The 19008-nt window shown below is 43.8% G+C and overlaps 1 protein-coding gene across 1 annotated transcript in view; it reads right to left on the bottom strand.

The window, feature by feature from the left end:
• Positions 1-19008, bottom strand: part of lrp2b (low density lipoprotein receptor-related protein 2b) — a 102763-nt gene that overhangs the window by 38527 nt on the left and 45228 nt on the right. Inside the window, exons 44-51 of the mRNA XM_031799877.1 lie at positions 18186-18344; positions 17727-18016; positions 8920-9123; positions 8060-8302; positions 7646-7771; positions 6788-6907; positions 6324-6455; positions 4416-4620 (exon numbers count right to left, since the gene is read on the bottom strand). Of these exons, the coding sequence (XP_031655737.1) occupies positions 4416-4620; positions 6324-6455; positions 6788-6907; positions 7646-7771; positions 8060-8302; positions 8920-9123; positions 17727-18016; positions 18186-18344 (1479 nt within the window). The remainder of the gene's footprint in view (positions 1-4415; positions 4621-6323; positions 6456-6787; positions 6908-7645; positions 7772-8059; positions 8303-8919; positions 9124-17726; positions 18017-18185; positions 18345-19008) is intronic.

Here is a 19008-nt window from a genome sequence, read left to right as displayed (position 1 = left end):
CCTCGTGGGCCATCAATGATCATGAGGAAGGTGAGGGATCAGCCCAGAACTACATGGCAGGACCTGGTCAATGGCCTGAAGAGAGCTGGGACCACAGTCTCATAGAAAACCATTAGTAACACACTACGCCATCATGGATTAAAATCCTGCAGCGCACGTAAGGTCCCCCTGCTCAAGCCAGCGCATGTCCAGGCCCGTCTGAAGTTTGCCAATGACCATCTGAATGATCCAGAGGAGGAATGGGAGAAGTGCATGTGGTCTGATGCTGCAAAATCAGCAGTGTATCAAATACATGAACTACCCACTGTATATTGTTGTGTGGTTTTAAAAGGGGAAACAAAACAATAATTAGTATCCGTTTAAAGTATCCTTTAAAACTCTTAAAGTATGGCCAAGATAATAATTATGCTGTGGATTATACACTAGTATAGGTATTTCTAACATGTACTAACTCAGGGAGCTGAATATTTATGCAACAACAACAGCAGTGTAAAAACAAAGGGGAGGGGGGGGGGGGGGTCAATGTAAATAGTCCGGGTGGCCATTTGATTAATTGTTCAGTATCTTATGGCTTTGGGGTAGAAGCTGTTAAAGAGCCGTTTGGTCTTAGACTTGGTGCTCTGGTACAGCTTGCCGTACGGTAGTAGAGAAAACAGTCTTAAACTTGAGTGACTGAAGTCTTTGACAATTTTTTGGGCCTTCCTCTGACACCACCTAGTATATACAGTTGATTTCGAAAGTTTACAATCACCTTAGCCAAATACATTAAAACTCTGTTTTCACAATTCCTGACATTGAATCTTAGTAAAAAGTCTGTATTAGGTCAGTTAGGATCACTTTATTTTAAGTTGAGAGAATTATTTATTTTAGTTTTTATTTCTTTCATCACATTCCCAGTGAGTCAGAAGTTTACATACACTCAATTAGCATTTGGTAGCATTGTTTTAAAATGGTTTGACTTGGGTCAAACATTTCAGGTAGCCTTCCACAAGCTTCCCACAATAAGTTGGGTGAATTTTGGTCCTTTCCTCCTGACAGAGCTGGTGTAACTGAGTCGAGTTTGTAGGCCTCCTTGTTCGCACACGCTTTTTCAGTTCTGCGCACACATTTTCTATGGGATTGAGGTCAGGGCTTTGTGATGGCCACTCCAATACCTTGACTTTGTTGTCCTTAAGCCATTTTGCCACAACTTTGGAAGTATGCTTGGGGTCATTGTCCATTTGGAAGACCCATTTGTGACCAAGCTTTAACTGATGACTTGAGATGTTGCTTCAATATATCCACGTAATTGTCCTACCCCATGATGCCATCTATTTTGTGAAGTGCACCAGTCCCTCCTGCGATAAAGCACCCCCACAACATGATGCTGCCACCTTCGTGCTTCATGGTTCGTGCTTCATGGTTTTTTATGGTGGTTTTGAGCAGTGGCTTCTTCCTTGCTGAGAAGCTTTCAGGTTATGTCGATATAGAACTTGTTTAACTGTGGATATAGATACTTTTGTACCTGTTTCCACCAGCATCTTCACAAGGTCCTTTGCTGTCGTTCTGGGATTGATTTGCACTTTTCGCACCAAAGTATGTTTGTCTCCTAGGAGACAGAACACGTCTCCTTCCTGAGCGGTATGATGGCGGTGTGGTCCCATGGTGTTTATACTTGTGTACTATTGTTTGTACCGATGAACGTGGTACCTTCATGCATTTGGAAATTGCTCCCAATGATGAACCAGACTTGTGGCGGTCTACAATTTTTTAAATCTGAGGTCTTGTCTGATTTCATTTGATTTTCCCATGATATCAAGCGAAGAGGCACTGAAATTGAAGGTAGGCCTTGAAATACATCCACAGGTACACCTCCAATTGACTCAAATGAAGTCAATTAGCCTATCAGAAGCTCCTAAAGCCATGACATAATTTTCTGGAATTTTCCAAGCTGTTTAAAGGCACAGTCAACTTAGTGTATGTAAACGTCTGACCCACTGGAATTGTGATACAGTGAATTATAAGTGAAATAATCTGTCTGTAAACAATTGTTGGATTACAGTTACAATTGTTGGATTACAATTAACAATTACTTGTGTCATGCAAAGTAGATGGCCTAACCGACTTGCCAAAACTATAGTTTGTTAACAAGAAATTTGTGGAGTGGTAGAAAAACGAGTTTTAATGACTTCAACCTAAGTGTATGTAAACTTCCGACTTCAACTGTAGTCCCTGGATTGTCAGGAAGCTTGGCCCCAGTGATGTACTGGGCCGTACGCACTACCCTGTAGTGCCTTACGGTCAAATCCCGAGCAGTTGCCATACCAAGAGGTGATGCAACTGGTCAGGATGCTCTCGATGGTGCAGCTGTAGAACTATAAGGATCTAGGGACCCATGCCAAATCGTTTCAGTCTCCTGACGGGGAAAAGGTGTGTCTTGGTGTGTTTGGACCATGTTAGTTTGTTGGTGATGTGGACACCAAGGAACTTGAAACTTGACCCGCTCCACTTCAGCCCCGCCGATGTTAATGGGGGCCTGTTCGGCTCTCCTTTTCCTGTAGTCCACGATCAGTTCCTTTGTCTTGCTCACATTGAGGGAGAGGTTGTTGTCCTGGGACCTCCTTCCTATAGGCTGTTTCATCGTTGTCAGTGATCAGGCCTACCACCATTGTGTCGTCAGCAAATTTAATGATGGTGTTGGAGTTGTGCTTGGCCATGCAGTCATGGGTGAACAGGGAGTACAGGAGGGGACTAAGCACACACCCCTGAGGGGCCCCAGTGTTGAGGATCAGCATGGCAGATATGTTGTTGCCTACCCTTACCACCTGGGGGCGGCCTGTCAGCAAGTCCAGGATCCAGTTGCAGAGGGAGGTGTTTAGTCCAACGGTCCTTATCTTAATGATGTGCTTTGTGGGCACTATGGTGTTGAATGCTGAGCTGTAGTCAATGAACAGCATTCTCACATAGGTGTTCCTTTTGTCCAGGTGGGAAAGGGCAGTGTGAAGTGCGATTGAGATTGCGTCATCTGTGGATCTGTTGGGGAATGCGAATTAGAGTGGGTCTAGGGTTTCCGTCATGAGGGTGTTGATGTGAGCCATGACCAGTCTTTCATAGCACTTCATGGCTACCGACGTGAATGCTACGGGGCATTGACAGTGTTTTGATATGCAGTTGGGTAAACGGTTAACAGCACAAATGTTTTGCATGTTTATCCATGTAATGTTTCAGAACAAGTTATCCTGATTATTGATTCTTTAAAATATTACAGTATTTTGTGTAGAATGTTGACAGAAAATGACAAATATGTTTTAATCCCACATTGTAACACAATAAAATGTGAAGAAATCCAAGGGGTCTGAATACTTTTGCAAAGGCACTGTACATGTCCAGAGAGAGAGAGAAATAGAAGGCTAAGGCCATGGAGCTTTATGGCTCTCTCTCTGGCCTGGCTGAGATCTCAACTTAGGGCTAGTGCACATGTGCTTGCGCACAGAAAGAGCTAGAACATTCTGGGAACTTCTAGAATCTGTAGAATGACACCAGCTACTATACAAGTAACACAAGAGGCTATACATATTGCAGATATAAATATACTGCAGCGGTAGCATGCATATAATACAAACATATTGCAGTGGGGGCATGAAAGTAATACAAAACATTGCTCATACTTACTAATGAGTAGGCTAGTCGGACTCAATAAACACACTTGTAACAATAAATAAAGATACTAGACGAAGTAGCATGCACAGGGAGGGTACATACAACGTAACTGGAGCTAGCATTAACACGAGACCTAGCAAACAACACAACAAACTTCTTACTTGCAAACCTATCTACACTGTTACACAATAAGGTACCGTAACTTACTACTATTGCACCCCCTATTAGCACAATAACATTCCCAACACACACTTGTCAATGGACGCTTCAGTTGTCCAAAGGTCCGTCTGCAACACAAAACTTGCTTGTTCTCGGGATGGTATATTCCGGGCACTAACGTGAAGTGATAGGAGGCGGAGCCCTAAAGTGCGTCCAAGCGCCCTGATTGGTTGGGATGAATGTGATTTATAGATCTGAAGGCCAATCAGATTGAGAGGGCCAGCCTTTTTTTTTACACAGATACAGAGGCAAATTTGCACAAAACACACACGTTTGTTTTACTACGCTTGTGGGGACCAAACAATTGATTCCCATTCAAAATCCTATTTTCCCTAACCCTAATTCTTACCCTAACCCTAATTGTAACACTAACCCCTAAGCCTAACATAGCCTTTTTCCTTGTGGGGACTGGCGAAATGTCCCCACTTTTCTGAATTTCCCTTGTTTTACTATCCTTGGGAGGACTTCTGGTCCCCACAAGGATAGGAAAACAACAAAAAAAACACACAAACACACCTTATTTTTACAGTATGTGACTGACACACACACAAACTCACTGGAAGGGGACGAGGATACACAGGCCATTGGCGCAGGCGAACTCATTCATGTGGCAGGTGCGGTTGGGGCAGTTTTGAAGCTCATCAGCTGCGTCGGCACAGTCCTTCTCCCCATCACACACATAGCTCAGAGGGATACAGCGCGGGTGGACAGGACGCCATGGAGGGGGGCAGGTGAACTGATGAGAAGCGCATGTCCACTCTCCTGAAATGGCAGAGGTAAGTAAAGATGCACCCACAATATTTTGAAGAACAATTGTCTTGCGCCAAAGTAGCCAGAGTTGAAACAAACCCCAAATGAGACATCTGAAGCTGAACCGTCTTTTTATGCTCTGAAGCATACACAATTGTTACAAAAATGATTGTTCATTTCCTGCTTCTGGTGAGCACCCCCATTATAAGTTGATAGACCAATAGTGTCACGCTTATGTGTTGTTTGTTCGTGTGTAGATTCTGAGTTACAGTGCCTTCGGGAAGTGTCCAGACCCCTTGACCTTTTCCACATTTTGTTACGTTACAGCCTTATTCTAAAATTGATTAAATAAATAATCCTCCGCAATCTACACACAATACCCCATAATGACAAAGTGAAAACAGGTTTATAGAAATGTTTTCAAATTTATTTTTATTTTTTTGCTCTGACTCGAAATTTAGCGCAGGTGCATCCTGTTTCTATTGATCATCCTTGAGATGTTTCTACAACTTGATTGGAGTCCACCTGTGGTAAAGTCAATTGATTGGACATGATTTGAAAAGGCACACACCTGTTTATATAAGGTCCCACAGTTGACAGTGCCAGAGCAAATTGTATCGAGGCACAGATCTGAGGAAGGGTGCCAAAAAATGTCTGCAGTATTGAAGGTACAAGAACACAGTGGTCTCTATCATTATTAAATGGAAGAAGTATGGAACCACCAAGACTCTTTCTAGAACTGGCCACCTGGTCAAAGTAAGCAATCGAGGGAGAAGGGCCTTGGTCAGGGAGGTGACCAAGAACCCGATGGTCACTGAAAGAGCTCTAGAGTTCCTCTGTATCTCTGATGCACTCCACCAATCAGGCCTTTATGGTAGAGTGGCCAGACTGAAACCTCTCCTCAGTAAAAGGCACGACAGCCCGCTTGGAGTTTGCCAAAGGCACCTACTCTCAGACTATGAGAAACAAGATTCTCTGGTCTGATTAAACCAAGATTGAACTATTTTGACTGAATGCCAAGCGTCACATCTGGAGGAAACCTGGCACCATCCCTACGGTGAAGCATGGTGGTTGCAGCATCATGTTGTGGGGATGTTTTTCAGCAGCAGGGACTGGGAGTCTAGTCAGGAAAGATGAATGGAGCAAAGTACAGAGAGATCCTTGATGAAAACCTGCTCCAGAGCGCTCAGGACCTAATACTGGGGCAAAGGTTTTACCTTCCAACAGGACAACAACCCTAGGCACACAGCCAAGACAAAGCAGGAGGGGCTTAGGGACAAGTCTCTGAATGTCCTTGAGTGGTCCAGCCAGAGCCTGGACTTGAACCTGATCAAACATTTCTGGAAAGACCTGAAAATAGCTGTGCAGCGCCGCTCCCCATCCAACCTGATCTGCAGTGGGAGAAATTCCCCAAATACAGGTGTGCCAAGCTTGTAGTGTCAAACCCAAGAAGACTCAAGGCGGTAATCGCTGCCAAAGGTCCTTCAACAAAGTACCGAGTAAAGGGTCTGAACACTTTTTAAAATGTTTAATAAATTAGCAAAAATTCTAAAAAACAGTTTTTGCTTTGTCATTATGGGGTATTTTGTGTAGATTGATGAGGGGGAAAAAAAATCAATAATCCGTTTTTGAATAAGGCTGTAACCTAACAAAATGTGGGAAAGGTCTAGGGTTCTGAATACTTTCAGAGTGCACTGTATACTGTAATGTCTCACCACATTGGAGTTCCAGTGCCTCGTCACTATTGTCCCAGCAGTCGTTGTTGCCGTCACACGTCAGTGATATGGGGATACAGTTCCCGTTGGTACATGTGAACTGGTCAGGGTGACAGGTGTTTATTTGGTCCTCTGGAGGAAAGAGAGAGAGGGGACAATTTAACAGCTATTGTTTTCACTACATTGTTGAATATTCAGATAGAAATATGTTACATCAAACAAGTATGCCTCTCTGTCTTGTAGAATAAGGAATCAATACAGTTTTACAACATTACATTATTTGCAAGCAAGAAGTTTGCCTTCTGAATGTGGCCATGATCTAGGGTGCACTGTTGCAAAACATTTTGAAGTGGAAAACAAACATTTAAATTTCTTATTGGAAATGTCCAGGTAAATCGCTCCCTGTTTCAGTCTGTTTTCTTGCCTTTGGTGCTTGAACATGGCCCAGGTTAGGTAGTACTCACGGCAGGAGGGGGGCTCGTCGGTCCCGTCGACACAGTCTCTGATCCAGTCACACACCCAGTGGCTGGGGATACACTTCCCCTCGTCACAACGGAACTGGTCGGGTGAGCACGTCCGGCCCGCTGTAACACACACACACAAACGCGCATGCACACACACACGCATGTATGCCCAAACACACACAAGGGCACAGTATATAGTGAACAGACTGTGGAGAGTGACGTAAAACTGAAAAAACATACATGTGCAAACAAGTCAGGGATAAAAAGATAACTACCTTGTCCAAAACCAAAGCAGGTACAGGCATGATATACAGTGTACAAAACATTAGGAACACCTTAAAATTAAGTTGCACCCTCTTTTGCTCTCGGAACAGCCTCAATTCGGGGCATGGACCCTACAAGGTGTCGAAAGCGTTCCACAGGGATGCTGACCCATGTTGACTCTCAATGCATCCCACAGTTATGTCAAGTTGGCTGGATATCCTTTGGGGGGCGGACTATTCTTGACACACACAGGAAACTGTTGAGCGTGGAAAACCCAGCAGCGTTGCAGTTCGTGACACACTCAAACCGGTGCGCCTGGCACCTACTACCATATCCTGCTTAAAGGCACTTAAATATTTTGTCTTGCCCATTCACCCTCTGAAAGGCACACATACACAATCCTTGTCTCAATTGTCTCAAGGCTTAAAAATCCTTATTTAACCTGTCTCCTCCCCTTCATTTACACTGATTGAAGTGACATCAATAAGGGATCATAGCTTTCACCTGGATTCAACTGGTCGGTCTAAGTCATGGAAAGAGGATGCTCAGGACACTCAGTGTATAAAACAAAACACACATCATAGCTAGACTTACCACAGAACAAAGGGTTTTCGTCACTGTTGTCCCCACAATTGTTGTAACCGTCGCACAGTTGGCTCGCGTAGATACAGATGTTGGTGCTGTCACACTTGGTTTGTCCGGAGGGACACGTTCTGGGCGCTACGGGAACGGAGTAAAGTAGAAAAGGTTAAAGGTAGATTCAACGATATGAGGTTACAATAAGGAGCGGGGTAACTTTTGACATGAGCAAAGAGAGTTTGAATAAAGAGGTCAAACTTTACTTATGTCACACAGCTAATATGTTGCTGGACAGAGTGAACTCCTAAGCACATGTGCAGATGCTTAACAGTATCTGTGGACTAGTGCGGTCACTTTTTTGGCACTCTTGCTAATATCTTTGTTTCGACTCTCCTTAAATCAACTCTATTCACTGCAGTTATCACTCACGACAGTTGATCTCGTCTGAGGTGTCGTTGTCGCGGCAGTCACTGTAGCCGTCGCAGACGAAGGCGGCGGAGATGCAGCGTCCATTGGTGCAAGTGAACTCGGTGGCGGAGGCACAGGTGGGGAACGCGCAGCCCAGCTCGTCACTGTTGTCGCCGCAGTCATTCGCGTAGTCACAAACGTAGGACAGGGCCACACAGCGGCCGTTGTCACAAGTGAAGTCCTGGGCAGAGCACTCGTGGAAGGCTGAGAGGGGAAGTAGAGAGGGTGAGCACAACTGGTTTCTCTTGAAGATTCTTCCTTGCCATTTTGCTTTTCAAATCAAATCAAATTGTATGTCACATGCGCTGAATACAACAACCTTACAGCGAAATGCTTACTTACAAGCCCTTAACCAACAATGCAGTTAAAAAATAAATAAATAATAAAATACCTAAAAAAAATAAGAATAAGAAATAAAAGTCACAAATAATTAAAGAGCAGCAGTAAAATAACAATAGCAAGGCTATATACAGCGGGTACCGGTACAGAATCAATGTGCGGTCTTTGGGGTCTACGCCAGGTTACTGTAAAGCACTTTGTGACAATTGATCTAAACAGGGCTTTATAAATACATTTGATTGATTGATTGATTATTTGATTGAGCAAGTGTGGAAATCTATGGGAAATACCATTAATGGAGTCTTTTTTAACAAGGTTGCTAGGTGCAGGGAAATGACAGTACAGGGAGCATACTTGAGCTATAAAACATTTGACATGACGGCTGAGTTTGAAAGATTCAAAACTTAAGAGCTCTTGGCTTTGCTGTTGCTGGGTCTTGACTAAAATGGTGGCAAAAAACAGACTGAGGTAAATACACTCACCGCACACTCTCTCCAGCTCGTCTGAGTTGTCCTGGCAGTCACTGTAGCCGTCACACTTCAAACGCACTGAGATACAGCCACCATTCAGACATGTGAACTGCTCGGGCTGGCAACGGTTACCATTGTCATGGATACAGTCCCTGCCATTGTTGGCCAAATACCAGTTACCCGATACCGGACACTGACACTCTGGACCAGAGGGACCTATAGGCAGAGGGAACCATCATCAGGGTCAGGGGTGATAGACATTGGCAGGATGGACAAAAGTAGATGTTGCTTTAGTTGCTCAATCTTATTGTGAGTTAAGTGTGTGACTACCCACTGGTTGATTCAACTTTGTTTAAATTTAGTTTGTCAACGTATTGTGACGTGGAAAATATATTGGATTTGAAAAAAAGTTATCAATGTACACTTGTTTTGAGGGTAACATATAAAACACAGGATTATGTCATCATGGTAACAAAATTTCAACATCGACAAACCTTGAATTTGTTTAATTTATAGCTCTAAAACAAAGTCAGATCTTCAATGCTGTATCCACATACAAGTGGTGTAAATACTTAAGTAAAAAAAAAAATGTATGTACTACTACTTAAGTCGTTTTTTGGGGGTATCTGTACTTTACTATTTATTTCTATGACAACTTTTACTTTTACTCCACTACATTCCTAAAGACAATGTACTTTTTACTCCATTTTCCCTGACATCCAAAGTACTCATGACATTTTGAATGCTTAACAGCGTGTTCGTAACCAACTTGTCTCAGTTAAATAAAAGGTTACATTAAAAATACATTTTAAAAAACAGAACAGGAAAATGGTTTCTGTTTGTCTGTTGACAGTTTGTCATGTCCCACCAGCGGGATCCCTGTGCGCTAATTTTCCCCTAGTCTTCCCAGTGCTGAGCGTTCTGCCTGTCCTGTACCTGCCTGACTCTGACTTGGATTATGACTCTTTGCCTGCCTTGACTTACCTTTTTCCTGCCCCTTGAACTGTAAGAAACACCGAGACTCGTACTATCTAGGGTCTTAGCCTGAGCCGTAATAACTAAACACAAATGCTTCATTTGTAAATGTGCCCCCAATCTGCATATTATAAAAACAAGAACATTGTGCCGTCTAGTTTGCCTAATATAATGAATTTTAAATGATTCTTAAATATATTTTAAAATCAAATACTTTAAGACTTTTACTCAAGTAGTATTTTACTGGGTGACTTTCAACTTTTGAGTAATTTTCTATTTAGGTATCTTTACTTTTACTCAAGTATGGCAATTTGTTACTTTTCCACCTCTGCCACTATCAAAAAATATATAAATAGGCTGGGCTGTACTGGAGAATTGATCTATCTACAGCTACCCTTTGGTCTCCCATTCAGGGTTTTAACCCAGACCTCCTTAGCTATGATATTTGTCACTGACTATTACTAATGTGCTATAGTGAGAAAGATTGTTGAGAAATCTCCACTTAAAAACTAAACAGATGTACTGCTATCGAAGGGTAGGTTTAAGGTTTAATATGAAATGTAACCATACTTTATACCTCAAATATCATCAATGACGCTATTTAGGACTATATACCAAGTCATGAACAGCTATTGTTTCAATTCAACCCAGGATTCAACAATAAATAGGCAATGCATAGGAATAGGGTTTCAAGCTTCAAGCTCTGGCTAACTTCAAATGTAATGATATTTAGTGATATTGAATTGTGTTTGGTTGTCAACGCAATTTTTTTTTTTTTTAAATCAACATTTGAAGGAGATATACAGGTAACAGACAAAATAAAGGAAAGACCAACATAAAGTTTCTTAATAAGGAGTTGGGCCACCACGATCCGCCAGAACAGCTTCAATGCACCGTGGCATACAGTGCATTCCGAAAGTATTCAGACCCCTTGACTATTTCCTCATTTTGTTATGTTACAGCGATATTCTAAAATCTATTTAAAATAACGAATCCTCATCAATCTACACACAATACCCCATAATGACAAATCAAAACACAGGTTTTTAAAAATGTTAGCAAATGTTTATGTTATATGTATATTATATACAAAAAAAACAGAAATACCTTATTTACATAAGAATTCAGACCCTTTGGTATGAGACTCGAAATTGAGCTCAGGTGCATCCCGTTTCTATTGATCATCCTTGAGATGTTTCTACAACTTGATTGGAGTCCACCTGTGGTAAATTCAATTGATTGGACATGATTTGGAAAGGCAAAATAAGGTCCCACAGTTGACAGTGCATGTCAGAGCAAAAACCAAGCCATGAGGTCGAAGGAATTGTCCTTAGAGCACCAAGACAGGATTGTGTCGAGGCACAGATCTGGGGAAGGGTGCAAAAAAAATTCTGCAGCATTAAAGGTCCCCAAGAACACAGTGGCCTCGATCATTCTTAAATGGAAGAAGTTTGGAACCACCAAGACTCTTCCTAGAGCTGACTGCCCAGCCAAATTGTGCAATCGGGGGAGAAGGGCCTTGGTCAGGGAGGTGACCAAGAACCCGATGGTCACTCTGACAGAGCTTCAGAGTTCCTCTGTGGATATGGGAGAACCTTCCAGAAGGACAACCATCTCTGCAGCATTCCACCAATCAGGCCTTTATGGTAGAGCGACCAGACGGAAGCCACTCTTCAGGAAAAGGCACATGACAGCCTGCTTGGAGTTTGCCAAAAGGCACCTAAAGGTCTCTCAGAACATGACAAACAAGATTCTCTGGTCTGATGAAACCAAGATTGAGGGGACTGGGAGACTAGTCAGGATCAAGGGAAAGATGAACGGAGCAAAGTACAGAGAAATCTTTGATAAAAAACCTGCTCCAGAGCGCTCAGGACCTCAGACTGGGGGCGAAGGTTCACCTTCCAACAGGACAACGACTCTAAGCACACAGCCAAGACAACACAGGACTGGCTTCGAGACAAGTCTCTGAATGTCCTTGAGTTGCCCAGCCAGAGCCCAGACTTGAACCCGATCGAACATCTCTGGAGAGACACTCCCCGTCCAACCTGACAGAGCTTGAGAGGATCTGCAGAGAAAAATGGGAGAAACTCCCCAAATATAGGTGTGCCAAGCTTTAGCATCATACCCAAGAAGACTAGAGGCTGTAATCACTGCCAAAAGGTGCTTCAACAAAGTACTGAGTAAAGGGTCTGAATATTTATGTAAATGTAATATCAGTTTATTTTATTTTATACATTTTCCAAAATGTCTAAAAGTGTGTTTTTGCTTTGTTATTATGGGGTATTGTGTGTATATTGATGGGGAAAAAACTTTTTAATTCATTTTAGAATAAGGCTGTAACATAACAAAATGTGGAAAATGTCAAGCAGTCTGAATACTTTCAGAATGGACTGTAGATTCTACAAGTGTCTGTAACCCTATTGGAGGGATGACACCTTTCCTCCACCAGAAATTCCATAATTTAGTGTTTTGTTGATGGTGGTGGAAAAACGCTGTCTCAGGCGCCGCTCCCTCTAAGGGGATGAGTGGATCTAAACCATGCCAGCAAAATGCACCCCACACCATGACAGCTCAAACAACTAAAATGTTTCCTTTATTTTGGCAGTTACCTCTATCTTTTGCTTAGTTCCATGTCTGGCCTTAATTTCAGTTCAATTGATATGTTGGATTCACGTCTCCATCGCAACCAAAAATCGAGTTAAAGAACAGGTCTAAATCAAATCAAACTTAATTTAACGTGCATTTAAAGTTTGATTTGATTCAGTCTCGATTTTTGGTTGAGATGGAGACGTGAATCCAACACATCAATTATTAATTTGTATACAAACTGGAATTAAAGCAAGACAGTGGCACAGATGGAACTATCTAAGCAGAAGATGCACCTTCAAATATTGATATTTGGTTGCGTTGACAACCAAACAATTCAATATCACTTTTGAGATATAATAAATAGCCTATTAACTTGTCAACAATTCAACCAATTAGATTTTGGATTCTCATCTCCAATTTAACCAAAAATCTAAGTTAAAGTGACTCTGGACTTTAACTGCCTGGAACTATCCAGGCAGCAGATACATCTCCTTTAAATGTTGATATTCGATGGCGTTGTCAACCAAACACAATTCAATATTACTTTTGTAATACCATAAATAGCCTAAAGTTGTGTGTGTGTGTGTGTGTTTGTGTGTAAGCATGTGTGAGTGTGTGGGTAGAGTCCAGTGTGTGTTCATAGTCAGTGCAAGAGAAGGGTAAAAAGGGTAAATGCTGGTAGTCTGGGTAGCCATTTGATTTGCAATTTATCAATCTTGTTTAGAAGTCTTATGGCTTGGGGGAAGAGCTGTTCAGGGTCCTGTTGGTTACAGACTTGGTGCATTTGTACCGCTTGCCATGCGGTAGCAGAGAGAACAGTCTTTGGTTTGGGTGGCTGGAGTCTTTTACAATTGTTCGTGCCTTCCACTGACACTGCCTGTTATATAGGTCATAGATGATGTACTGGGCTGCACGCATTATCCTCTGTAGCTCCTTGCGGTCGGATGCCAAGTAGTTGCCATACCAAGTGGTTACGCAGCCAGTCAAGATGCTCTCGATGGTGCAGCTGTAGAACTTTTAGGATATGAGGGCCCATGCCAATTCTTTTTCAGCCTGCTGAGGGGGAAGAGGCATTCTCATGACCTCTATCACAACTTTGTTGGTGTGTTTGTGCCTTCCACTGACACCGATAGATCCTCGATTCACTGTCAAACGCTCCCTAAAACACTTCTGTGAGCAGGCCTTTCTAATCGACCTGGCCCGGGTATCCTGGAAGGACATTGACCTCATCCCGTCAGTTGAGGATGCCTGGTCATTCTTTAAAAGTAACTTCCTCACCATTTTAGATAAGCATGCTCCGTTCAAAAAATGCAGAACTAAGAACAGATACAGCCCTTGGTTCACCCCAGACCTGACTGCCCTCGACCAGCACAAAAACATCCTGTGGCGGACTGCAATAGCATCGAATAGTCCCCGTGATATGCAACTGTTCAGGGAAGTCCGGAACCAGTACACGCAGTCAGTCAGGAAAGCTAAGGCCAGCTTCTTCAGGCAGAAGTTTGCATCCTGTAGCTCCAACTCCAAAAAGTTCTGGGACACCGTGAAGTCCATGGAGAACAAGAGCACCTCCTCCCAGCTGCCCACTGCACTGAGGCTAGGTAACACGGTCACCACTGATAAATCCATGATTATCGAAAACTTCAATAAGCATTTCTCAACGGCTGGCCATGGCTTCCGCCTGGCTACTTCAACCTCGGCCAACAGCTCCGCCCCCCCCGCAGCTCCTCGCCCAAGCCTCTCCAGGTTCTCCTTTAACCAAATCCAGATAGCAGATGTTCTGAAAGAGCTGCAAAACCTGGACCCGTACAAATCAGCTGGGCTTGACAATCTGGACCCTCTATTTCTGAAACTATCTGCCACCATTGTCGCAACCCCTATTACCAGCCTGTTCAACCTCTCTTTCATATCGTCTGAGATCCCCAAGGATTGGAAAGCTGCCGCAGTCATCCCCCTCTTCAAAGGGGGAGACACCCTGGACCCAAACTGTTACAGACCTATATCCATCCTGCCCTGCCTATCTAAGGTCTTCGAAAGCCAAGTCAACAAACAGGTCACTGACCATCTCGAATCCCACCGTACCTTCTCCGCTGTGCAATCTGGTTTCCGAGCCGGTCATGGGTGCACCTCAGCCACACTCAAGGTACTCAACGATATCATAACCGCCATCGATAAAAGACAGTACTGTGCAGCCGTCTTCATCGACCTTGCCAAGGCTTTCGACTCTGTCAATCACCATATTCTTATCGGCAGACTCAGGAGCCTCGGTTTTTCGGATGACTGCCTTGCCTGGTTCACCAATTACTTTGCAGACAGAGTTCAGTGCGTTAAATCGGAGGGCATGCTGTCTGGTCCTCTGGCAGTCTCTATGGGGGTGCCACAGGGTTCAATTCTCGGGCCGACTCTTTTCTCTGTGTATATCAATGATGTTGCTCTTGCTGCGGGCGATTCCCTGATCCACCTCTACGCAGACGACACCATTCTATATACTTTCGGCCCGTCTTTGGACACTGTGCTATCTAACCTCCAAACAAGCTTCAATGCCATACAACACTCCTTCCGTGGCCTCCAACTTCTCTTAAACGCTAGTAAAACCAAATGCATGCTTTTCAACCGGTCGCTGCCTGCACCCGCATGCCCGACTAGCATCACCACCCTGGATGGTTCCGACCTAGAATATGTGGACGTCTATAAGTACCTAGGTGTCTGGCTAGACTGCAAACTCTCCTTCCAGACTCATATCAAACATCTCCAATCGAAAATCAAATCAAGAGTCGGCTTTCTATTCCGCAACAAAGCCTCCTTCACTCACGCCGCCAAGCTTACCCTAGTAAAACTGACTATCCTACCGATCCTCAACTTCGGCGATGTCATCTACAAAATGGCTTCCAACACTCTACTCAGCAAACTGGATGCAGTTTATCACAGTGCCATCCGTTTTGTCACTAAAGCACCTTATACCACCCACCACTGCGACTTGTATGCTCTAGTCGGCTGGCCCTCGCTACATATTCGTCGCCAGACCCACTGGCTCCAGGTCATCTACAAGTCCATGCTAGGTAAAGCTCCGCCTTATCTCAGCTCACTGGTCACGATGGCAACACCCATCCGTAGCACGCGCTCCAGCAGGTGTATCTCACTGATCATCCCTAAAGCCAACACCTCATTCGGCCGCCTTTCGTTCCAGTACTCTGCTGCCTGTGACTGGAACGAATTGCAAAAATCGCTGAAGTTGGAGACTTTTATCTCCCTCACCAACTTCAAACATCAGCTATCTGAGCAGCTAACCGATCGCTGCAGCTGTACATAGTCTATTGGTAAATAGCCCACCCTTCTTCACCTACCTCATCCCCATACTGTTTTTATTTATTTACTTTTCTGCTCTTTTGCACACCAATATCTCTACCTGTACATGACCATCTGATCATTCATCACTCCAGTGTTAATCTGCAAAATTGTAATTATTTGCCTACCTCCTCATGCCTTTTGCACACATTGTATATAGACTCCCCCTTTGTTTTCTACTGTGTTATTGACTTGTTAATTGTTTACTCCATGTGTAACTCTTTGTTGTCTGCTCACACTGCTATGCTTTATCTTGGCCAGGTCGCAGTTGCAAATGAGAACTTGTTCTCAACTAGCCTACCTGGTTAAATAAAGGTTAAATAAAAAAAAATTAAAAAATGTGGACACAGAGGAACTTGAAGCTCTCGACCAGCTCCACTACAGCCCTGTCAATGTGAATGAGGGTGTGCTCGGCCCTCAGTTTCCTGATTTCCATGATCAGTTTAGGGAGAGTTTGTAGTCCTGCTCCCTAGGGGTTGTCTCATCGTCGTCGGTGATCAGGCCTACCACCATCGTGTCGTCGGTAAACTTAATGATGGTGTTGGAGTTGTGCAGGGCCACACAGTCGTGGGTGAACAGGGAGTACAGAAAGGGACTAAGCACGCACCCCTATGTTGAGGGTCAGCATGACAGATGTGTTGTTGCCTATCCTCACCACCTGGGGGTGACCCGTCAGGAAGTCCAGGATCCAGTTGCAGAGGGAGGTGTTCAGTCCCAGGGACCTTAGCTTAGTGATGAACTTCGAAGGCACTATGGTGCAGTTGTAGTCAATGAACAGCATTCTCATGTAGGTGTTCTTTTTGTCCAAGTGGGAAAGGGCAGTGTGGACTGCAATAGAGATTGCGTCATCTGTGGATCAGTTGGGATGGTACGTGAATTGGAGTGGGTCCAGGTTGTCGCAGGTCTATGAAGATCTTCACAATTGTTGGAATAATCTGTGCAGAATCTCGAACGGCATTGATCCATGTACTTAAAAAAAATATATATATATATATTTATTTTTTTACCCCTTTTTCTCCCCAATTTCGTGGTATCCAATTGTTTAGTAGCTACTATCTTGTCTCATCACTACAACTCCCGTACGGGCTCGGGAGAGACGAAGGTTGAAAGGCATGCGTCCTCCAATACACAACCCAACCAAGCTTCTAAACACAGCGCGCATCCAACCCGGAAGCCAGCCGCACCAATGTGTCGGAGGAAACACTGTGCGTGCGCGATGAGACAAGGATATCCCTCCCGGCCAAGCCCTCCCTAACCCGGACAACGCTAGGCCAATTATGCGTCGCCCCACGGACCACCCGGACGCTGCCAGTTACGACAGAGCCTGGGCGCGAACCCAGAGTCTCTGGTGGCACAGCTGGCGCTGCAGTACAGCGCCCTTAACCACTGCGCCACCCGGGAGGCGTATCATGTACCTTTAATGCAATCTCAACTGCAATCCAGGTAATTTGATTCTGCTATTAGATGAGGCACAGTGATAGCGCATTAAACAAAATATCTGACATTGTATTCCCATTTAAACTTTGCTGTACTTTTAAATGGTTGAAAGCGCAGTGATAGACATTTGGGTGACAACCAAAAATCAGACATTGTTTATCTGTAAAAATGTGGTTGTGCTTTTAGATGGTTGAAATCATAGTGAATTTAAATTGAAATAACTTTTGCCTGTCTTTTTGAGTGGGTGAATATAGGTTGTAATCTGAATGATCAACGTCTCAACTAAATACTGTATTACGAAATTATACATGTTGAGATAATGTGGTGTGCCCAGTGGGTATTGTTGTTCTCAGAATTTCACCTGAATCATTAATTGATGTCAATGAGAGATGATACATTTGCGTTTAGCATGTGGATCTCTCCTGGAGGAACTCCAAGACACTAAAAGCAAATGTTTTGTTATTCAAATTCATGACCTGGCACGCAGACGTGACTACACCCTCCGTTAAACTGCTGACAGGGGCTTGAGCAAGCCTGCTGCTTGGAGCCGGCGTACACGTGGATGTCGTTGGGCCTGTACTGTAGTTCCTGGACCAGGACCGTGAAACCTGACCCGTCGTCCTTCCCGGCACGGTAGACCGCTTGCGTGGTCCAGTCAGTCCAGTATATGTCCTGCTGGAACACAGTCATAGCGTAGGGGTACTGGACGCCCCTCATGATCACCTGGCGGCTCTCCCCGGTCAGGGTGGAACGCTCAATCTTATCTCTAATGGTGAGAGGGAAGGGAGTGGAGAACAATAATGGATGGGTGGGTGGGTGAGTCGGTGGATATATGGATGAATGGATGGAGAGTTAGAATGATAAGAGATCATGAGAAATGGGTGCATAGAAAAACAGTGTAGCCTACAGAATGTTACTAATGGTTGTGTTCTTACAGGGAAGCGTCGGCCCAGTAGAGCATCCTTTCCTCGTAGTCTATGGAAAGTCCGTTGGGCTGGGACAGACTGGTGCTGATGATGGGCACCCGGAAGTTTCCACCCAGAGTAGCTCTCTCTATCTTAGCAGGGCTCCCCCAGTCAGTCCAGTATAGGTAGCTACAGAGAGAGAGAGTTAAAGAGGAAATGTTATCCTGGCATCATAGCTTAGCCAAGGCCCCTATGAAGGGGTGTCTGTACATGACTATTTTTACTTTTACTCCACTACATTCCTAAAGAAAATAAATGTGCTTTTTACTCCATACATTTCCCATGACACCCAAAAGTACTCGTTACATTTTGAATGCTTAGCAGGACAGGAAAATGGTCTAATTCACGCACTTATCAAGAGAATATCCCTGGTCATATCTATTGCCTCTGATCTGGTAGACTCACTAAAAACAAATGCTTAGTTTTTAAATTATGTGTTGACCCTGGCTATCCGTAAATTTAAAAAACAAGAACGTCGTGTCGTCTGGTTTGCTTAATATAAGACATTTAAAATTATTTATACTTTTACTTTTGATACTTAAGTACATTTAAAACCTAATACTTTAGACTTTTACAGTAATATTTTACTGGCTGACTTTTACTTGAGTCATTTTATTTTAAGGTGTCTTTACTTTTACTCAAGTAGGAAAATTGGGTACTTTTCCCATCACTGCCGACCGCAAGGCGCTACAGAGGGTGGTGAGTAATGCCCAGTACATCTAGCGGAAGGCCCCCAAAAAACTCCAGCCACCCAAGCCATCGACTGTTCTCACTGCTACCACACGGCAAGCGG

The sequence above is a fragment of the Oncorhynchus kisutch genome, linkage group LG20, assembly GCF_002021735.2.
Source record: "Oncorhynchus kisutch isolate 150728-3 linkage group LG20, Okis_V2, whole genome shotgun sequence".
NCBI lineage: Eukaryota > Metazoa > Chordata > Actinopteri > Salmoniformes > Salmonidae > Oncorhynchus > Oncorhynchus kisutch.
Note: the sequence above shows the minus strand (reverse complement) of the source record. Positions and strands in the feature narration are given on the sequence as shown.